Genomic DNA, 18,537 nt, shown 5'->3' with positions numbered 1-18,537 from the left:
ACTATTAAATTAGGATAATTTAGTCTTGTCCACACATTTCCGCTTTGTCATTATCTCTCTCTCTCTCTCTCTCTCTCTCTCTCTCTCTCTCTCTCTCTCTCTCTCTCTCTCTCTCTCTCTCTCTCTATATATATATATATATATATATATAACAATATATATATAGCATTTATTAATGTTTTTTAATAATCCATTTTGTGGATTGCATGGATTAACGACTAGTATTAACTTATAAGTAATTACCAAAGGTAATTTTTTCAAAACTACAGGCATGAAATAAAAAATGATGCAATCTAAGCCTAAATTAAATTATCTTTAAACTAGAATATGGAACCCAATTACAGTTATACTTATCTTTCAAAGCACCAATCAATTAATGTGTACCCATCATGCAAAATTGCAAATCATGAAGAATGCCATTACTTCTTTACTTTTCCTACTTTATATATAGAACGGTCGTGATGAACTCTATGTGGCATGTTCGACAATTTTTTATGCTTTATCATAAAGAGAAAAAAATTCACTCTTACATTACCAACTCTGAATGGTCCATGCATAATAGAATTATTACTTGTCCATACGATTCTCCACCGTCCAAATTTCACAAAAAGTTTGGCACTTGGCACAGCACATTGAGAGACAGAGAAGGAAATGATATTAAATTAGCGAATATATACTCTCTCTCTCTCTCTCTCTCTCTCTCTCTTTAAAGGTTTTTTCAAGTTGAAAACAATGGATAATTAGTATATCAGAGTGCATTTTAACGTAGTTCAATAATTTAAGATATTATACGTAATCTAAATCAGTATAAAAATTATTGTCAAACACATACGTAATATATGTATCCCTTTTTTTTTTTGTCCTTTTTAACCAATATAGGCATGATTGGGAACTAATATCTGGGTATTATTTATTATGGTTTTCATAATCAATGGCATCATTGGATCTTTCCAGGTATATGCTTAATATTGATGTAGACTGATGTTTGTGCATGTTGAAGAAGAAGAAGTTGAATTGGCAAACTACAATTTGAAGAGAAATTTCTTGGAGTGCTATTTGACTCTTTATTTTTTTGTGGGGTTCTCGTGGTTGTGAATACTGAATTAGTCTCCATCGGATTGGCTCACATATGAGGGTTACTTTTAACATGGACCTCTCATGTTCACCTTTCACTTTTCCCAAAAAGGGTAATGGAATCAGGGCCTTTCCATGATGGGTCCTACATCAGAGTGAGCTTAAGATTGGCTAAGTTAGCCACACCAAGATTAGAGCTATTTTTGTTTTATATGATTCTTGTTGTCAGCAGAGAATCTGTTTAGTTTTATTTATGCATTTTTATTTTCTTTTCTCATGGGTGTGTGTTCTGTCACAGGAGAATCTAGCAAAGCTAATGGAGTTCTTTCACTTTTAAAAGGATGGGTGTTTCTTCTTTTTAACAACAAAATTCTCCTTCATTTTTTGCAAAGTATGAGGAAAGTAAACGAGGTTAACTTTATAGGACACCCCTTTATTTTATCATTTGAGAAAAAAAAAAAAAGGAATAAAAGTACTTCTTTTGGACTTTCAAAAGGAGAAAAGAAGATCAATTTTTTTTTTTTTAATGATATAATAATTGGGAATAAAGGATTTGAGGTTTGGATGTCTCCGTTAAAGTTACTTTTGATAAAAGAAAATCAATCTTGTTAGATTAATTCATACTTAAATGTAACCCCCAAGATTGATCTAATGGTTCTTAGCCTCATGTAATTTTTTAGATTAATAATTCAAGTCTTCTATCCAACACTTTCAAATTATTCCCAATTCTCCCAATAAGTTTTTAGTGTATATGGATCAAGTGATTACACACATCTAAAAATTTAGTCAAGCATCTTAAGAGTTTTGAATCCCTATTGAGAGAGAGACCATTGGAAAAATCACGCTTAAACATGCTTTATATATAAATTTGGCAGAGAGATTGTTGAAAAAGACATGCTTGAACATGCCTTGTATATAAATTTGGTGAAAATGGGAAAAAAAAATCTTCTTGAAAAATCATTGGTTGTTGGTCCTTTCAAGTTTTTAATATCTAAAGGAAAATCTAACCAATAGGGGTATGAAAATCTAAGGGAAGTGTGTTCTTACCTTTAACACGAGTAATATAAAATTTGAACAATTCCTATAAATCTAATGCCTAATTAAATTGATGTGACTTACTAGGTTTCTACTCATTAAAAATACAAAAAAGAAATAATTTTAATACTAATTTAAAACTCCTTTCATCACATATATTTTTATAAATGATAATAAGATATAATGTCATCTTTCACTTAGTGATGTTTCCTACTTCAAATTCGTAGCATGTTTCTATTTAAGTAAACCTTGATCTATCATTTTGGTTAGTAAATATGTTGAACAATGTCACGTCATAAGTCCTATTTAAGTCTCTACTGAATAATAGGGGGATGGACGCAATCCTCAAGATAATATATAATGATCAATTAATATATCTCATTGACATAATGAAAGGGTGCATATTATACATTACATGACATGATGATTAAGGATTAAGGTTCAGCTAAATCTCTAGCCAATTATATGTAACACTTTCATTCATATTCGATTATCCTCAATATTATATGTAAGGATTAATACATCCCATGGAGATAACGAAAGGGCACATACATCTCATTAATGGTCATTATATATTATGACCATTAAAGTTTTAACTAAATATCTAGACAATTAATCGCATAGAGAATAGTTGCATTGAAAACAATTTCAAATATATGCAAATGTCATGAATGATGTCACTTTAATTATCTAATAAGAAAGTCCTCTTCAGCAAAGGTTGTAAAGTCTTACCCAACGCAGCCAGGCCTATATCAAAAGAGTTTGAAGGTCTTATGCTCTTATTTAATAATAAAAAGAAAAGAAAATGATTGTTACAAATCTAGATAGCGTATCAACGCGTTATTATGTTTATAATGTTATCTATCAATTGGTCTTTTGGTGGAAGCAAATTCAATATACCCACAATTCAATTACTATAATATAAACTAATAGGCCAATAAATTAAGATTTAATTAAACTTGGTCGATTCTAAGCATCACAGTTTTAATTTTTTTTAAAAGAATAACAAAATATATTATGAAATACACAATAGTGGTTTATCAAGCTAGGTTAGATGAATTAACTCACCTATACTTAAAATTTATTAGTGTCTTAATCTGATAATAAGTGCAATCATCGTAAAATGTGTGTCATAGATTGAAATCTTATCACATCTATATATAAAAAATAAAATAAAAAGAAGCTAGAAGAATTAAATTAACTTAGGTTTCAACTTTCAAGTCCCATGCATGCATCTACATTTTATGGCTATCAACCTGCAATGAATGAAACTTATTAAGGAAACTTCTTTTACTTTTTTGCAGTATTAGGGAATAAGACAGCAAACATCTTTTAAAGCTTTTTATTATGGTAGTGTTTAATAGTGCCGGCTGAACAGTGGAGCAAGAAATGCAGCCGCCTAAGGCCCCAAGTAAAAAAAAGGCCCCCAAATTTTAACCAATAAGGTTATTTATAATCAATAAATAAAATAATATTTTTTTATCAAATGAAAAACAAATAAAAAATAGAGAAAAATGCAACGTCCACAATATTTTTTACAACACTTTTACAATTATGCTAAGTAGTAGGTTGTTACAACCTGTTATTGATGGCAAAAAAATAATTATAGTGATATTTTCAAATGAAAAAAAAAAAAAAAAAACCTAGGATTTGTTGTAAAAAAATATTGTGAATGTTGTACTTCTAAAAAAAAATAAGAATAATAATAAGAGTTTAATTAGCAAACTTTTACTAGTTCTCATCTAAATCCACCACTAATACTACTTTTTTACTTACTATTATCAATCTACCATATCAACAAATATGAAAAAATTTGTCAAATTTTTTTTGTTTATAAAATTTCTAAAAAAAGAAAAAATTATACGTAGTTTTTGTTAATTAGTAGTAATTTTGCATCTAAAATAAGATAATTAATTTTCGTCTTAGGCCTCCAAATACATTAAGCCGCTCCTGGTGTTTAAAATTAAAAATTAAAAAAAAAAAAATCAAAGCCGAGCCTAGTTGAGTCAGGTCGAATTGAGCTGAGCCGAGAAGGGAGGAGTGGCTTGAATAGGAGGCTAAGGGGTTGGTCATATTGTTATGGAGTTGTCTTTTAGTGGTGGTGGTGAGGGTATCGTGTTCATGTGCGCAATGCACAGCTTGGGTTGGCCACACCAACCACTCGCCATTGGCAATGGGACCCGCACACCTTCCCTTCCTCGTCTATAAGCCAACAATAGAGGCTTTCGTTGGGACCCAACCCAGAAACGAAAGCTCGTTGATTAGGAAATAGGGTTAGGGGCCCCCACACCCGCACACCCACACCCACACCCACACAGGCATCTTGTGCTTCTTCTAATCTTCTCTTCTGTTCTATATATGTCATGCAACTTGGCGTGCCATACTATTGTGAATTGTCATGTGATGTCAAATCACAAAACTAAAGTTTAAACCCCCCCCCCCCCTTTTTTTTTCTTATCTACTTTTATTTAGATAATTACATATATACGGTTTTTGTGTATTTTGGTTTTTTATAAGGTTTAATGATTGGACATGGCAAGTGGCTTAAGAAAGGAAACTTCGATTTGTCTTGTACCAAAAAGAGAAATGGGGGGATGTCGACATATAGTTTAGAGGATGTAACAAATTAAACTTATATTTTATTTTTAGTAGAGCGATATTGCGTTTGAAGTTTAGTTCATTCCCTTATTAATTTGGTACATCTTTTAAACTGTAGAATTTAATGTGTAATTACGTTAACCTCAATTTCCTATTACATTATTGCTAAAAGTTTTATTGGCTAAAAAGATTTATACTTTTATCTCAAGATGGATTGATTTTTAGTGTTAACAACTTAACATCTAGTAATCCATGGTTCGATGCTACTTGTGTACAACTGCATTTAAGGTTTGGTCAATGTATTGGCTTGGCACACCTTAAATGTGGTTTTTTGGCAACCACTTGATACCTAACACCTATAGTAGTTGTTTCTAAATATATATATATATATATATATTTAAACCTTCTTTAGTAGTTAGAACGAAAAAATTTCTGTCATTGGGTTTCAAAAGAAAATGGTACAATTATGAAGTAGTATCACCAACACATCAAAAGTAGAACATCAGATGTTGGGTGGTTCAATTAGTTAATTTTATTGTCACCAAATTAGGGTTGACCTTTATTTTCTAGTCCATACACTCAATTTATGTTAAAGGGTCATGCTAACAAGTGTTCTTAGGGCAATTGTTACCAATACATTTTAAGAAAATTTTGACATAACTTTTATGGGAAATGAAAAAAAGTTGTCAAAACATTAATTACTTTTTTTTTTCCTTTTCCCGTAAAAACTTTATTCGAATGGATTATTAATCATTATCCTAAGAGCACCCGTTAGCATTTTCCTATGTTAAATACTCATGTATTTTTTTAGTTTTTCACATAATAATTATCAAAAAAAAAAAAAAAAACACTTTGGTTTTCAACTGTTTTTGGAGTAATAAAAAAGATCCAATATATTTATGGGGATAGATCACACATAGTGGCGGAGGGAGGGGAGGAGCTAGGGTGACTTTTGAACAAATCCCCTCCCTTATGTATTTTTCAAAATATATAATTTTTTTTTAGAAATAAAATAAATAAAATTAACAGCACACTCCTAGGAATTTATAAAAATATGCAACATATTAAGTAAATAATTAATGCATCATTTTTCTCTTATTAATCTTATGCCATATATAGCCCATTAAATAAAATGTATTTAAAATATATTATTGACATTCAATAAATTTATATAATAATTAATGCATTATTTTTTCTCTTATCACTCGTATACCATGCATAACTCATTTAACCAAAGTATATTTAATATATATGTTTCTGGAAATAAAAAGGTAAATATTTTTAATATAATTCCTCTTTATATATATTTATTAAAAAAAAACAATTTTTACTTGGTATTTAGAAAATAGAGCTATTGACATTATATTTTTAGTTTTTTATTTTTTTAAAGAAATGATAATTGTGGGTTTCGGGGTTGAGAGTTAATATGATTAAAATATAGTTCACAATATACAAACTAACTCTATGAAAATAAAATATATTTGAGTTTTTTTTTTTGTTTTTATTTTTTATACAGTTGACCCCTCAAAATTTTTTTTAACTCGTCACTTGTATTTGGCATGTTGTACACCTAAGATGTCCAAAGGCCCTAAGACTCATTCCAAAATTATGCACATGAGCATTATTAGAACAAGGTAAATATAAGCAAATTGTAAGCCGTCTCTTCTTTTATGTATACATACCAAATTAGCATAATATATGCATTTGCATGTAGTATTTAGACTTTGCTAATAAATTTTCTTTATTTAAATTGATAATTTATTATAAAAAATATTTGGTACTAACTGAACTATAAGACTCTTGAATATAGGTAATTTTGGTATTCGTTATAATGTATTTTGTCCCTAATAAAAACATTTGTTTAAAATGATCATTAATTTTTAAAATTGATTGGATGAGAAATAAAAGACAAGTAAATTAATACATGAAGCACACCCTAATCATAAAAACACCATAATTAACCTTCACATCTAAGTTTCTAAACTCCAACGGTGACTACCATATCTAAAAAAGTGAGCTTTATTTATCAGTTTTTCTGTCCAATTCCAACCCTGCATTCCAGCATGGAAATCCCCGCCAACCTAAAAAAAACGCAAAGAAAAATTCAACCACCTGAGACTGTGAGATATATGTATATATATATTAAAAGAAAAAAAAAGGAAAAATTAATTTTGATAAAAGTACCTCACCTTCCCCTCAAACTCCTAACCATGCTTCTACTCAGCTAACCGAACGTTCATTTTAGACGTGACACGTCAGCACGCTCTAAAATTTGCCACGTAATAACTATGCCCCACTTGTACGGACAAGCCACCTCGATAGGCTTCACAATATAAATACCCCCATTTCTCAAAACGCCCACAACTGTGTGAGACACAAAATCCAAACACAACTCTCTGTTTCTCTCTCTCTCTCTCTGTGAGTCCGTAATATCGGCCGGTAAATAACATAGTTAAAGTTTCGGTTTTTTGGGGACTCGTTGTTACAGTGAGATTAAGATATAAAGATTTAATAGATATGTTGATGGCGGCTGGGCCAGCTTCACCGACCGATCGAGCGGCGGCGTCACCGGTGGCGGCGGCGGGGCCGGCAATGATCCCGATGCAGAATCCGATGATGATATCGGACTCGTTCGCCCGAGACGCGATTCTCGCGTGGTACCGTGGGGAGTTCGCGGCGGCGAACGCGATCATCGACGCGCTGTGCGCGCACCTGACTCAGTTGGCTGGCGCCGGAGTCGGAGGGGTGGCGTCGTCGGAATACGACGCGGTGTTCGCTGCAATACACCGCCGGAGGCTGAACTGGATCCCGGTGCTCCAGATGCAGAAGTACCACTCCATCGCCGACGTTGCGGTCGAGCTCCGGCGAGTCGCTGCCCCGAAGAAAAAGTACGATACGATCAATGAACAGGATCACGCGGACTCGACCGCCAAGGCCGAGACGAAGAAGAGCGAGGAGGTGAAGGTGGCGAAATTGGATGAGCAAGATCAGAAAGTCGAGGAGGAGGAGCAGAGTGAGAAAATCGACGAGAAAGTGACGGAAAGTGATGGAAATGTCGGACTTGAGCTTGGTGAAGAAGACGATTCCTCACCGGATAGCGATATCACCGATTCAGGTAAGTGTTTTTATTTTTATTTTATATAATTATAATATAATTATATATATAATTTTTTAATTATTTGTTCTCAATTTTTATTGTGAAAGCGCAAATTTTTATGTTTTATTTTATGTGGCTCTGATGGTTTTTGTAAATTGTAGCTAAAGTTGACTCGGAGGTGTAGGATCCGTAACGGTACAGCGAAATTCCGCAACAAAATCAGATTATTTTTACTAAGTCAGTTATAAAAAGTAAAAAACACCTATATCTTCGTTTTTAGGCACGCTTGGAAATTAGCTAACCGTTTGGTTTCCGAGAAAATAGTAGGAAATGAAAAAGATGCGGCCTTTAAATCGGACACTTTTATATTTGGTAGCTGAGATTTTTTTTTTAATATTTTATTTTATAAAAAAAATCTCAGAAAAGTAGAGCTGTACGCCTTTAGCTGACTTGAGGTTGTACTGTTTTATTATTTTGAAGCTTGGAAAAAACGTTTTTCGCTTTTCATAGCGTCCAGAAAAATTTATTTGATTTTGATTCAATATTCAAACTCCGCCTGCGAATTTTTCCTGCTTTGACATTGGAATTCAACGGCGTCGTTTGACAAATTGAATTTTTTTCCCTTTAGGAAAAAAGAAAAAAAGACGAATTAAAAATAAAAATAGAAAAAACAGAGAGAGAGAGAGAGAAATAATAAATAATGATAATAATGTGGTGATATCGTCCCGAGGTTTAAGTGGGGTTTGAGAAAATCGAGGTGAAACGTATAGACTTTTGGGTGCAATCTGGTGTGTGACAGTTAGTTTCGGTAGTAGCGAATACCATCACGTGGTGCAATGCAGGGCCTCGAGATGTGTGTAAATGATTTTATTTATAGGCGGCGTGCGATCGCAGCCGTTGGATTTTAATAGCTTTTACGTCACGGGGTGTGTGTGTGGTGGAAGAGTGTGGTGGGTAGTTGGGGGGCTTTGACCAAAGCTATGTTAATTTAATGACAAAATGGGACCCAACTCGGACCGAGCTAGCTGGGTTAACTCACTTGGTGGTCACTTTAGGTGAACGATCCAATGATGGTGGAGGAGGGTAGTTTCAATGACAATTTGATGGTGTTTGGGATGCCGCGTATGATTACACTACTGCAAAATTATTAGATATTCGGGAGAGAATAATATTAGGAAAAAGTTAAAAATGGGATTAAAATTTTCTTAAATTGATCGATTACCTGAACTCATAATACTGGGTTTGTTTGTTTGTGTTCCAGCATTAAAAAAATTCACGAAAAATTCATAATTGCATGAAAATTAGTCAAAAGTTTCCGACTCAATTGATTTGGAATTGATACCTTTTTTCTCTCTCTCTCTGATTAATTAAATCTATGATTATATTCACTGTTAATGTATGAAGACACAGTATTAGAGTATAATAATTATCCGTGTACGTTTGTGTTGCTTTTGTTTGTTGTGGTGTCCTGCCTTTTTTGGCACTTGGTAGATGGGGGTATAGTGGGTTTTTTTTTTAAAGAATCAGCTTTGCTGTGTTTGGCAGCAAACAATGTTCCAACTGTTGAGGGAAGCAATAAAAAGGGTCAGTGCTAATTTTTAAATAATAGTCTGATAAGGAACGTGAATTTTATGGGGAAATTTTTATGTGATAGTACTGAGTACTGACAGAGAAATGAGACCCAAAGTAGAACAGAATCATTAGGATTAGCTGTATTTTCATGCGCTGTTTAAGCAACAAAAACAGGTGTGTAAATATATAATTGTTAATTAATTTATTGTTGTCATGAATTTAAAAATGTCCTTTGAGGAAGGAAAGTGGCATGCATTTATATCTGCAGGGGTGGTGTCACTTTAAGGCCAAGGTGGTCCCAGGTTGACCTTAAAATTTTTTTTTTTATATATAATGATTTAAAAAAATTTATTTGTCTATTCCTAAAAAAAAAAAAAATTTGGGAACACCTTTAAATTTTTTTTATGCCAATAAAATTAAATTTTGTTCCATAATTTGTTCTATATTCAGTGAATAAATAATGCTTAGTTGTGTAAATTGAAAGAGAAGTAGCTTGTAGTATTGATAATGAGATTATCATGTAATGATTTCAAAATATGAAACGCGTAAAAGGTAATTATAAATTTTACGTATTTGTATTTTTTTTTTTTTGTCAATATATGAATTTATCTTTTTATTAGATTGTATAATTTATACTTCTTAAGAAATACCCTGAGAAAAATTCCTAGAGGCGCCACGCCACTGTATATTTGGTTAACTTGTAGAAATTCATTTACTTGCATTTATGGTATTTGCCTTCACAAACTAAATACTAAATTATTAATGAAGGGTATTAAAGGCTTGATTAACTAGGTTTCACTTTGGACTTTGGAGTATCATTGCCCATAAAAGACAAAAGTAATTATATTGATTATTGATCACGCACATTACATGTTAGGTCCTCCCTCCAACTTTTTTTGGCAATTTATGAACATGTTTGATTGTAGCATTTTATGCTACCAGAATGGTTTGTGTTTTCACTAATTCATTTTTAATGTGCCTTCATCGTTATTACTCTTACTATTATCCAAAAAAAAAGGTTGCTTTCATTGTTTTGGCAAGTGGCAAGCTCAAAGTGGGTGTCTCTCAGATAATGTTTGTTATAGTGAGAGTCTGGGAGTCTTTCCAATAGAGAACACTGAAAATTGCTTGAGTTTGCATTAACTTCTGTAGGTGGTGAAAGATTTTCGTAACAATTTTTCTTGCATAGAAGCCGTTATCACACTGACTTTTGTTACATTTACACCAAGTTATCCCCAACAAAACATTAATTAACAATTGATTTTTTAAATTTTATTTCCTTTCATATATCTATTTCTTTGATCAGTTATTGTTAACAAATTTTTTATCCTAAGTTAGTTGTAATGCTTGGAAATACAGGTTCTCAAGAAGTGCAGCCTGCTGTAGAGAACGTGGACTTATGTTCTAACCATGAAGACTGTGAGGCACGTCCCAGCCAGATCAAGTTGACAAAAGGTTTCTCAGCCAAGGAGCCAGTGAAAGGGCACATGGCGAGTTCTTTTTTTCACAATTTGATTCACGTTCTTTCCATAGAGAACATGCAATTGAAAGAGTTTGGTTGATGATATCCTGTAGTATATATGCTTTAAAAGTAGAGCAGCAGGCATTTACTGATAGAAGAATGATTGCAACTGGCAGGTGAATGTTGTGAAAGGACTAAAGTTATATGAGGACGTCTTCACTGATTCAGAGCTCTGTAAGTTGAATGACTTTGTTAATGAACTCCGCGCAGCTGGGCAGAATGGAGAACTCCCAGGTGATTCAAAGCCTCATCCTTGGGACTATTGTAATTGGCTTTTGATTGACTTTATGTGACTTCTCTAATTGAATTATTTGTATTTAAGATCATAAAATTCTCTTGCAAAGAACCAACCCAAAATTAGCTGGGATTTGACACTTAAATGTGTTGAACTAAGGCCATATAAGCTTAACTAGAGGCAAAGAAAGACTTTGAAGCTTGATATAAATCTGTGCAGTCTTTTTTAACACTGCCTTCTTTAGCATGATGGTTAAAGAAGCTTATCTAGCAAATGGATGATAATTGCTGAAATTTATGGTACACAAAATCTGACTGAATCTTCCTCATGTGCAGGTGAGACCTTTATTTTGTTCAACAAACAGGTGAAGGGCAACAGGAGAGAGCTGATTCAGTTTGGGGTTCCAATATTCGGGCAAATAAAAGAGGAAGCGGCAAGCAACAATCAAACAAGTAAGACTTCTATGATCTAATTGATTTGTTTTGCTTTGTCAAACTTGTGATGTGGTCCTAAAAATGAGAATAGTTCACTGTAACTTATAGAAGACTTGATAATTTATTTATTTTTGTGTTTACAGGCCATATAGAGCCAATTCCAGCTCTTCTCCAAGGTGTCATCGATCACCTTCTGCAGTGGCAACTAATTCCAGAGTACAAAAGACCAAATGGTTGCATCATTAACTTCTTTGAGGAGGTATTCCTATATCTAGCAGCCCTGTCATGTTCACTCCTGTGTTATAGTTTATAGAACATAGCTGCAAAGAGGGCGCTTCATGACATTTGGTCTGTGTTGTAAGCCTTGATTTTTAATTTCAGTACCTTCTAAATAGAGCAACAGCTGAAATCACAAATATCTATTTGTATAGGGGGAATATTCACAGCCATTCCTGAAACCACCCCATTTGGACCAACCCATCTCCACTCTTCTCCTCTCTGAATCAACAATGGCTTTTGGACGTACTCTTGTGAGTGCGCACCTGACTCAGTTGGCTGGCGCCGGAGTCGGAGGGGTGGCGTCGTCGGAATACGACGCGGTGTTCGCTGCAATACACCGCCGGAGGCTGAACTGGATCCCGGTGCTCCAGATGCAGAAGTACCACTCCATCGCCGACGTTGCGGTCGAGCTCCGGCGAGTCGCTGCCCCGAAGAAAAAGTACGATACGATCAATGAACAGGATCACGCGGACTCGACCGCCAAGGCCGAGACGAAGAAGAGCGAGGAGGTGAAGGTGGCGAAATTGGATGAGCAAGATCAGAAAGTCGAGGAGGAGGAGCAGAGTGAGAAAATCGACGAGAAAGTGACGGAAAGTGATGGAAATGTCGGACTTGAGCTTGGTGAAGAAGACGATTCCTCACCGGATAGCGATATCACCGATTCAGGTAAGTGTTTTTATTTTTATTTTATATAATTATAATATAATTATATATATAATTTTTTAATTATTTGTTCTCAATTTTTATTGTGAAAGCGCAAATTTTTATGTTTTATTTTATGTGGCTCTGATGGTTTTTGTAAATTGTAGCTAAAGTTGACTCGGAGGTGTAGGATCCGTAACGGTACAGCGAAATTCCGCAACAAAATCAGATTATTTTTACTAAGTCAGTTATAAAAAGTAAAAAACACCTATATCTTCGTTTTTAGGCACGCTTGGAAATTAGCTAACCGTTTGGTTTCCGAGAAAATAGTAGGAAATGAAAAAGATGCGGCCTTTAAATCGGACACTTTTATATTTGGTAGCTGAGATTTTTTTTTTAATATTTTATTTTATAAAAAAAATCTCAGAAAAGTAGAGCTGTACGCCTTTAGCTGACTTGAGGTTGTACTGTTTTATTATTTTGAAGCTTGGAAAAAACGTTTTTCGCTTTTCATAGCGTCCAGAAAAATTTATTTGATTTTGATTCAATATTCAAACTCCGCCTGCGAATTTTTCCTGCTTTGACATTGGAATTCAACGGCGTCGTTTGACAAATTGAATTTTTTTCCCTTTAGGAAAAAAGAAAAAAAGACGAATTAAAAATAAAAATAGAAAAAACAGAGAGAGAGAGAGAGAAATAATAAATAATGATAATAATGTGGTGATATCGTCCCGAGGTTTAAGTGGGGTTTGAGAAAATCGAGGTGAAACGTATAGACTTTTGGGTGCAATCTGGTGTGTGACAGTTAGTTTCGGTAGTAGCGAATACCATCACGTGGTGCAATGCAGGGCCTCGAGATGTGTGTAAATGATTTTATTTATAGGCGGCGTGCGATCGCAGCCGTTGGATTTTAATAGCTTTTACGTCACGGGGTGTGTGTGTGGTGGAAGAGTGTGGTGGGTAGTTGGGGGGCTTTGACCAAAGCTATGTTAATTTAATGACAAAATGGGACCCAACTCGGACCGAGCTAGCTGGGTTAACTCACTTGGTGGTCACTTTAGGTGAACGATCCAATGATGGTGGAGGAGGGTAGTTTCAATGACAATTTGATGGTGTTTGGGATGCCGCGTATGATTACACTACTGCAAAATTATTAGATATTCGGGAGAGAATAATATTAGGAAAAAGTTAAAAATGGGATTAAAATTTTCTTAAATTGATCGATTACCTGAACTCATAATACTGGGTTTGTTTGTTTGTGTTCCAGCATTAAAAAAATTCACGAAAAATTCATAATTGCATGAAAATTAGTCAAAAGTTTCCGACTCAATTGATTTGGAATTGATACCTTTTTTCTCTCTCTCTCTGATTAATTAAATCTATGATTATATTCACTGTTAATGTATGAAGACACAGTATTAGAGTATAATAATTATCCGTGTACGTTTGTGTTGCTTTTGTTTGTTGTGGTGTCCTGCCTTTTTTGGCACTTGGTAGATGGGGGTATAGTGGGTTTTTTTTTTAAAGAATCAGCTTTGCTGTGTTTGGCAGCAAACAATGTTCCAACTGTTGAGGGAAGCAATAAAAAGGGTCAGTGCTAATTTTTAAATAATAGTCTGATAAGGAACGTGAATTTTATGGGGAAATTTTTATGTGATAGTACTGAGTACTGACAGAGAAATGAGACCCAAAGTAGAACAGAATCATTAGGATTAGCTGTATTTTCATGCGCTGTTTAAGCAACAAAAACAGGTGTGTAAATATATAATTGTTAATTAATTTATTGTTGTCATGAATTTAAAAATGTCCTTTGAGGAAGGAAAGTGGCATGCATTTATATCTGCAGGGGTGGTGTCACTTTAAGGCCAAGGTGGTCCCAGGTTGACCTTAAAATTTTTTTTTTTATATATAATGATTTAAAAAAATTTATTTGTCTATTCCTAAAAAAAAAAAAAATTTGGGAACACCTTTAAATTTTTTTTATGCCAATAAAATTAAATTTTGTTCCATAATTTGTTCTATATTCAGTGAATAAATAATGCTTAGTTGTGTAAATTGAAAGAGAAGTAGCTTGTAGTATTGATAATGAGATTATCATGTAATGATTTCAAAATATGAAACGCGTAAAAGGTAATTATAAATTTTACGTATTTGTATTTTTTTTTTTTTGTCAATATATGAATTTATCTTTTTATTAGATTGTATAATTTATACTTCTTAAGAAATACCCTGAGAAAAATTCCTAGAGGCGCCACGCCACTGTATATTTGGTTAACTTGTAGAAATTCATTTACTTGCATTTATGGTATTTGCCTTCACAAACTAAATACTAAATTATTAATGAAGGGTATTAAAGGCTTGATTAACTAGGTTTCACTTTGGACTTTGGAGTATCATTGCCCATAAAAGACAAAAGTAATTATATTGATTATTGATCACGCACATTACATGTTAGGTCCTCCCTCCAACTTTTTTTGGCAATTTATGAACATGTTTGATTGTAGCATTTTATGCTACCAGAATGGTTTGTGTTTTCACTAATTCATTTTTAATGTGCCTTCATCGTTATTACTCTTACTATTATCCAAAAAAAAAGGTTGCTTTCATTGTTTTGGCAAGTGGCAAGCTCAAAGTGGGTGTCTCTCAGATAATGTTTGTTATAGTGAGAGTCTGGGAGTCTTTCCAATAGAGAACACTGAAAATTGCTTGAGTTTGCATTAACTTCTGTAGGTGGTGAAAGATTTTCGTAACAATTTTTCTTGCATAGAAGCCGTTATCACACTGACTTTTGTTACATTTACACCAAGTTATCCCCAACAAAACATTAATTAACAATTGATTTTTTAAATTTTATTTCCTTTCATATATCTATTTCTTTGATCAGTTATTGTTAACAAATTTTTTATCCTAAGTTAGTTGTAATGCTTGGAAATACAGGTTCTCAAGAAGTGCAGCCTGCTGTAGAGAACGTGGACTTATGTTCTAACCATGAAGACTGTGAGGCACGTCCCAGCCAGATCAAGTTGACAAAAGGTTTCTCAGCCAAGGAGCCAGTGAAAGGGCACATGGCGAGTTCTTTTTTTCACAATTTGATTCACGTTCTTTCCATAGAGAACATGCAATTGAAAGAGTTTGGTTGATGATATCCTGTAGTATATATGCTTTAAAAGTAGAGCAGCAGGCATTTACTGATAGAAGAATGATTGCAACTGGCAGGTGAATGTTGTGAAAGGACTAAAGTTATATGAGGACGTCTTCACTGATTCAGAGCTCTGTAAGTTGAATGACTTTGTTAATGAACTCCGCGCAGCTGGGCAGAATGGAGAACTCCCAGGTGATTCAAAGCCTCATCCTTGGGACTATTGTAATTGGCTTTTGATTGACTTTATGTGACTTCTCTAATTGAATCATTTGTATTTAAGATCATAAAATTATCTTGCAAAGAACCAACCCAAAATTAGCTGGGATTTGACACTTAAATGTGTTGAACTAAGGCCATATAAGCTTAACTAGAGGCAAAGAAAGACTTTGAAGCTTGATATAAATCTGTGCAGTCTTTTTTAACACTGCCTTCTTTAGCATGATGGTTAAAGAAGCTTATCTAGCAAATGGATGATAATTGCTGAAATTTATGGTACACAAAATCTGACTGAATCTTCCTCATGTGCAGGTGAGACCTTTATTTTGTTCAACAAACAGGTGAAGGGCAACAGGAGAGAGCTGATTCAGTTTGGGGTTCCAATATTCGGGCAAATAAAAGAGGAAGCGGCAAGCAACAATCAAACAAGTAAGACTTCTATGATCTAATTGATTTGTTTTGCTTTGTCAAACTTGTGATGTGGTCCTAAAAATGAGAATAGTTCACTGTAACTTATAGAAGACTTGATAATTTATTTATTTTTGTGTTTACAGGCCATATAGAGCCAATTCCAGCTCTTCTCCAAGGTGTCATCGATCACCTTCTGCAGTGGCAACTAATTCCAGAGTACAAAAGACCAAATGGTTGCATCATTAACTTCTTTGAGGAGGTATTCCTATATCTAGCAGCCCTGTCATGTTCACTCCTGTGTTATAGTTTATAGAACATAGCTGCAAAGAGGGCGCTTCATGACATTTGGTCTGTGTTGTAAGCCTTGATTTTTAATTTCAGTACCTTCTAAATAGAGCAACAGCTGAAATCACAAATATCTATTTGTATAGGGGGAATATTCACAGCCATTCCTGAAACCACCCCATTTGGACCAACCCATCTCCACTCTTCTCCTCTCTGAATCAACAATGGCTTTTGGACGTACTCTTGTGAGTGATAATGATGGAAACTACAAAGGGCCACTCATGTTCTCTTTGAAGGAAGGGTATGTACTCAAAATTCTTTGATTTGTTTAACACATTTGGAATTCATGGTTCAAATTCAGAGAGATTGAGCTCATGGCATTTGGCATTTCTAATAGCAGAATGATAAATGAAAATTATCTATTGCCTTCTTTCTTCCTGAACATCTTTATGTCGTAAGTTCAGTCAAATTTGTATCTTCAATATCCTAAGATAAAGTACATCCAAATGAGCTAGACATTGGCACCTTCGTTGCCAATTTGCTTAATCCAACACCACTGAAGTTTACTCAGCCAAGTTAGCAATATCATATTCACACCCCGTAGTATTTATATCACCAACAATGTTTATCTCTTGTGCAACTAATTCTTACTGACCAATTCTATGATAAAATCTGCAGCTCTCTTCTGGTCATGAGGGGAAACAGTGCTGACATGGCTAGACATGTCATGTGCCCTTCTCCTAACAAAAGGACCAGCATCACACTCTTCAGAATTCGCCCGGAGTCCAATCAATGCCAGTCCCCAACCAGTCCTTCCATGACTGGTGCCATGACTCTCTGGCAACCAGGCGTTCCAAGCCCATATGCAGTCCCAAATGGAGCTCTCAATGGCTATGAGACAACGGACATGATGTCCAGATGGGGAGTTGTTCGTGCTCCAGTGGTCATGTTAGCACCAGTGCGCCCTATGGTGTTGAGCCCCCGAAAGCTTCCTCAAGGTGGCACTGGAGTTTTCTTGCCATGGACTGTGGGATCAAGAAAACCTGCAAAGCATCTTCCTCCACGTGCCCAAAAAGGCCGTCTTCTTGCCTTACCTCCTCCTGTTGAAACTCATGTCACAGAGTCCGCTTCTGAACCAGGCATCAGTGTTTGAGGAAAATTGGTGGGAAGGAAGTAAGTCTGTAGCAGCCCTATGTTCAGAGCAATATGAATCAGCAAAAGGTAGAATTCATGTTTGCTTACTTGCTTTTGAGGAGTTTCTCTTGTTGTAACAAAAGGAGAAAAGGGTCCAGGTGCTGTTAGAGGAGCTTGTTTTATTTATCACAGTAAAATTAGGCTCTAGTGGTGGTCTCAACACTTTTTCTTGAATGCCAATCTTGGTAGAGTTTTAGAGGTAGTTCAGCTTCAAGTATGAGGGGTGTGAATTGGGTCAAGTTAAGTTAGAGGCGGAATTTTGTATTATTGCTTATATTTTTCCTTTTCACAGACTAATCAAATCACTTTCTGGTTGTGTTGTTCAGATTTTCCTAGTTCTCTTTTGGATGTGTGAACTAGCCTTTGTGAATGTTTTATTGATTTTTGGATTAGATTATTTGGAGTACTGACCTCAATTGCAGTCACAATTCTCTGTGCTAATGACGCTCATATTGTCCTCCCTCTTTGTTTTGCTGTGGTATTTAAGTTTGTGCAGATAAATACTCACTGGTTCTAAATTCTAATCCTAAATCAGCTATCAGCATATCTGAAAAGTCATCCAAGTTCTGAGAATCTGATTCCCTATGAATTAAAGTGAAATAGTAAGCCCGAGAGACGAAAATAAAATGTTTTTTGTTTACTGCAGGCTGCAGCCAGCAAGCTTAATATCATAACTTTCTAAAATAAAATAAAAAAATTTAATAATTATCTTCATTTCTCTACACAGTATCTACCTCAATGAATGTGTGTACAGAAGGAAAACTTGCCAAAGTATAGGCATGCTTTAACATACCAAGTTAG

At 34.4% G+C, this 18,537-nt stretch overlaps 1 protein-coding gene across 1 annotated transcript; it reads left to right on the top strand.

Moving 5' to 3' along the window:
- The first annotated feature begins 7,085 nt into the window (after positions 1-7,085).
- Positions 7,086-18,128, top strand: LOC115970410 (RNA demethylase ALKBH10B-like). The gene is made up of 12 exons (XM_031090048.1): positions 7,086-7,822; positions 10,736-10,866; positions 11,015-11,132; positions 11,469-11,585; positions 11,711-11,826; positions 11,999-12,512; positions 15,426-15,556; positions 15,705-15,822; positions 16,159-16,275; positions 16,401-16,516; positions 16,689-16,843; positions 17,221-18,128. The coding sequence occupies exons 1-12, from the start codon at positions 7,225-7,227 to the stop codon at positions 17,693-17,695; spliced, it is 2,706 nt and encodes a 901-aa protein (XP_030945908.1). The 5' UTR covers positions 7,086-7,224; the 3' UTR covers positions 17,696-18,128.
- Positions 18,129-18,537: the final 409 nt, after the last annotated feature.

Source organism: Quercus lobata, chromosome 12, assembly GCF_001633185.2.
Source record: "Quercus lobata isolate SW786 chromosome 12, ValleyOak3.0 Primary Assembly, whole genome shotgun sequence".
NCBI classification, from domain to species: domain Eukaryota; kingdom Viridiplantae; phylum Streptophyta; class Magnoliopsida; order Fagales; family Fagaceae; genus Quercus; species Quercus lobata.
Note: the sequence above shows the minus strand (reverse complement) of the source record. Positions and strands in the feature narration are given on the sequence as shown.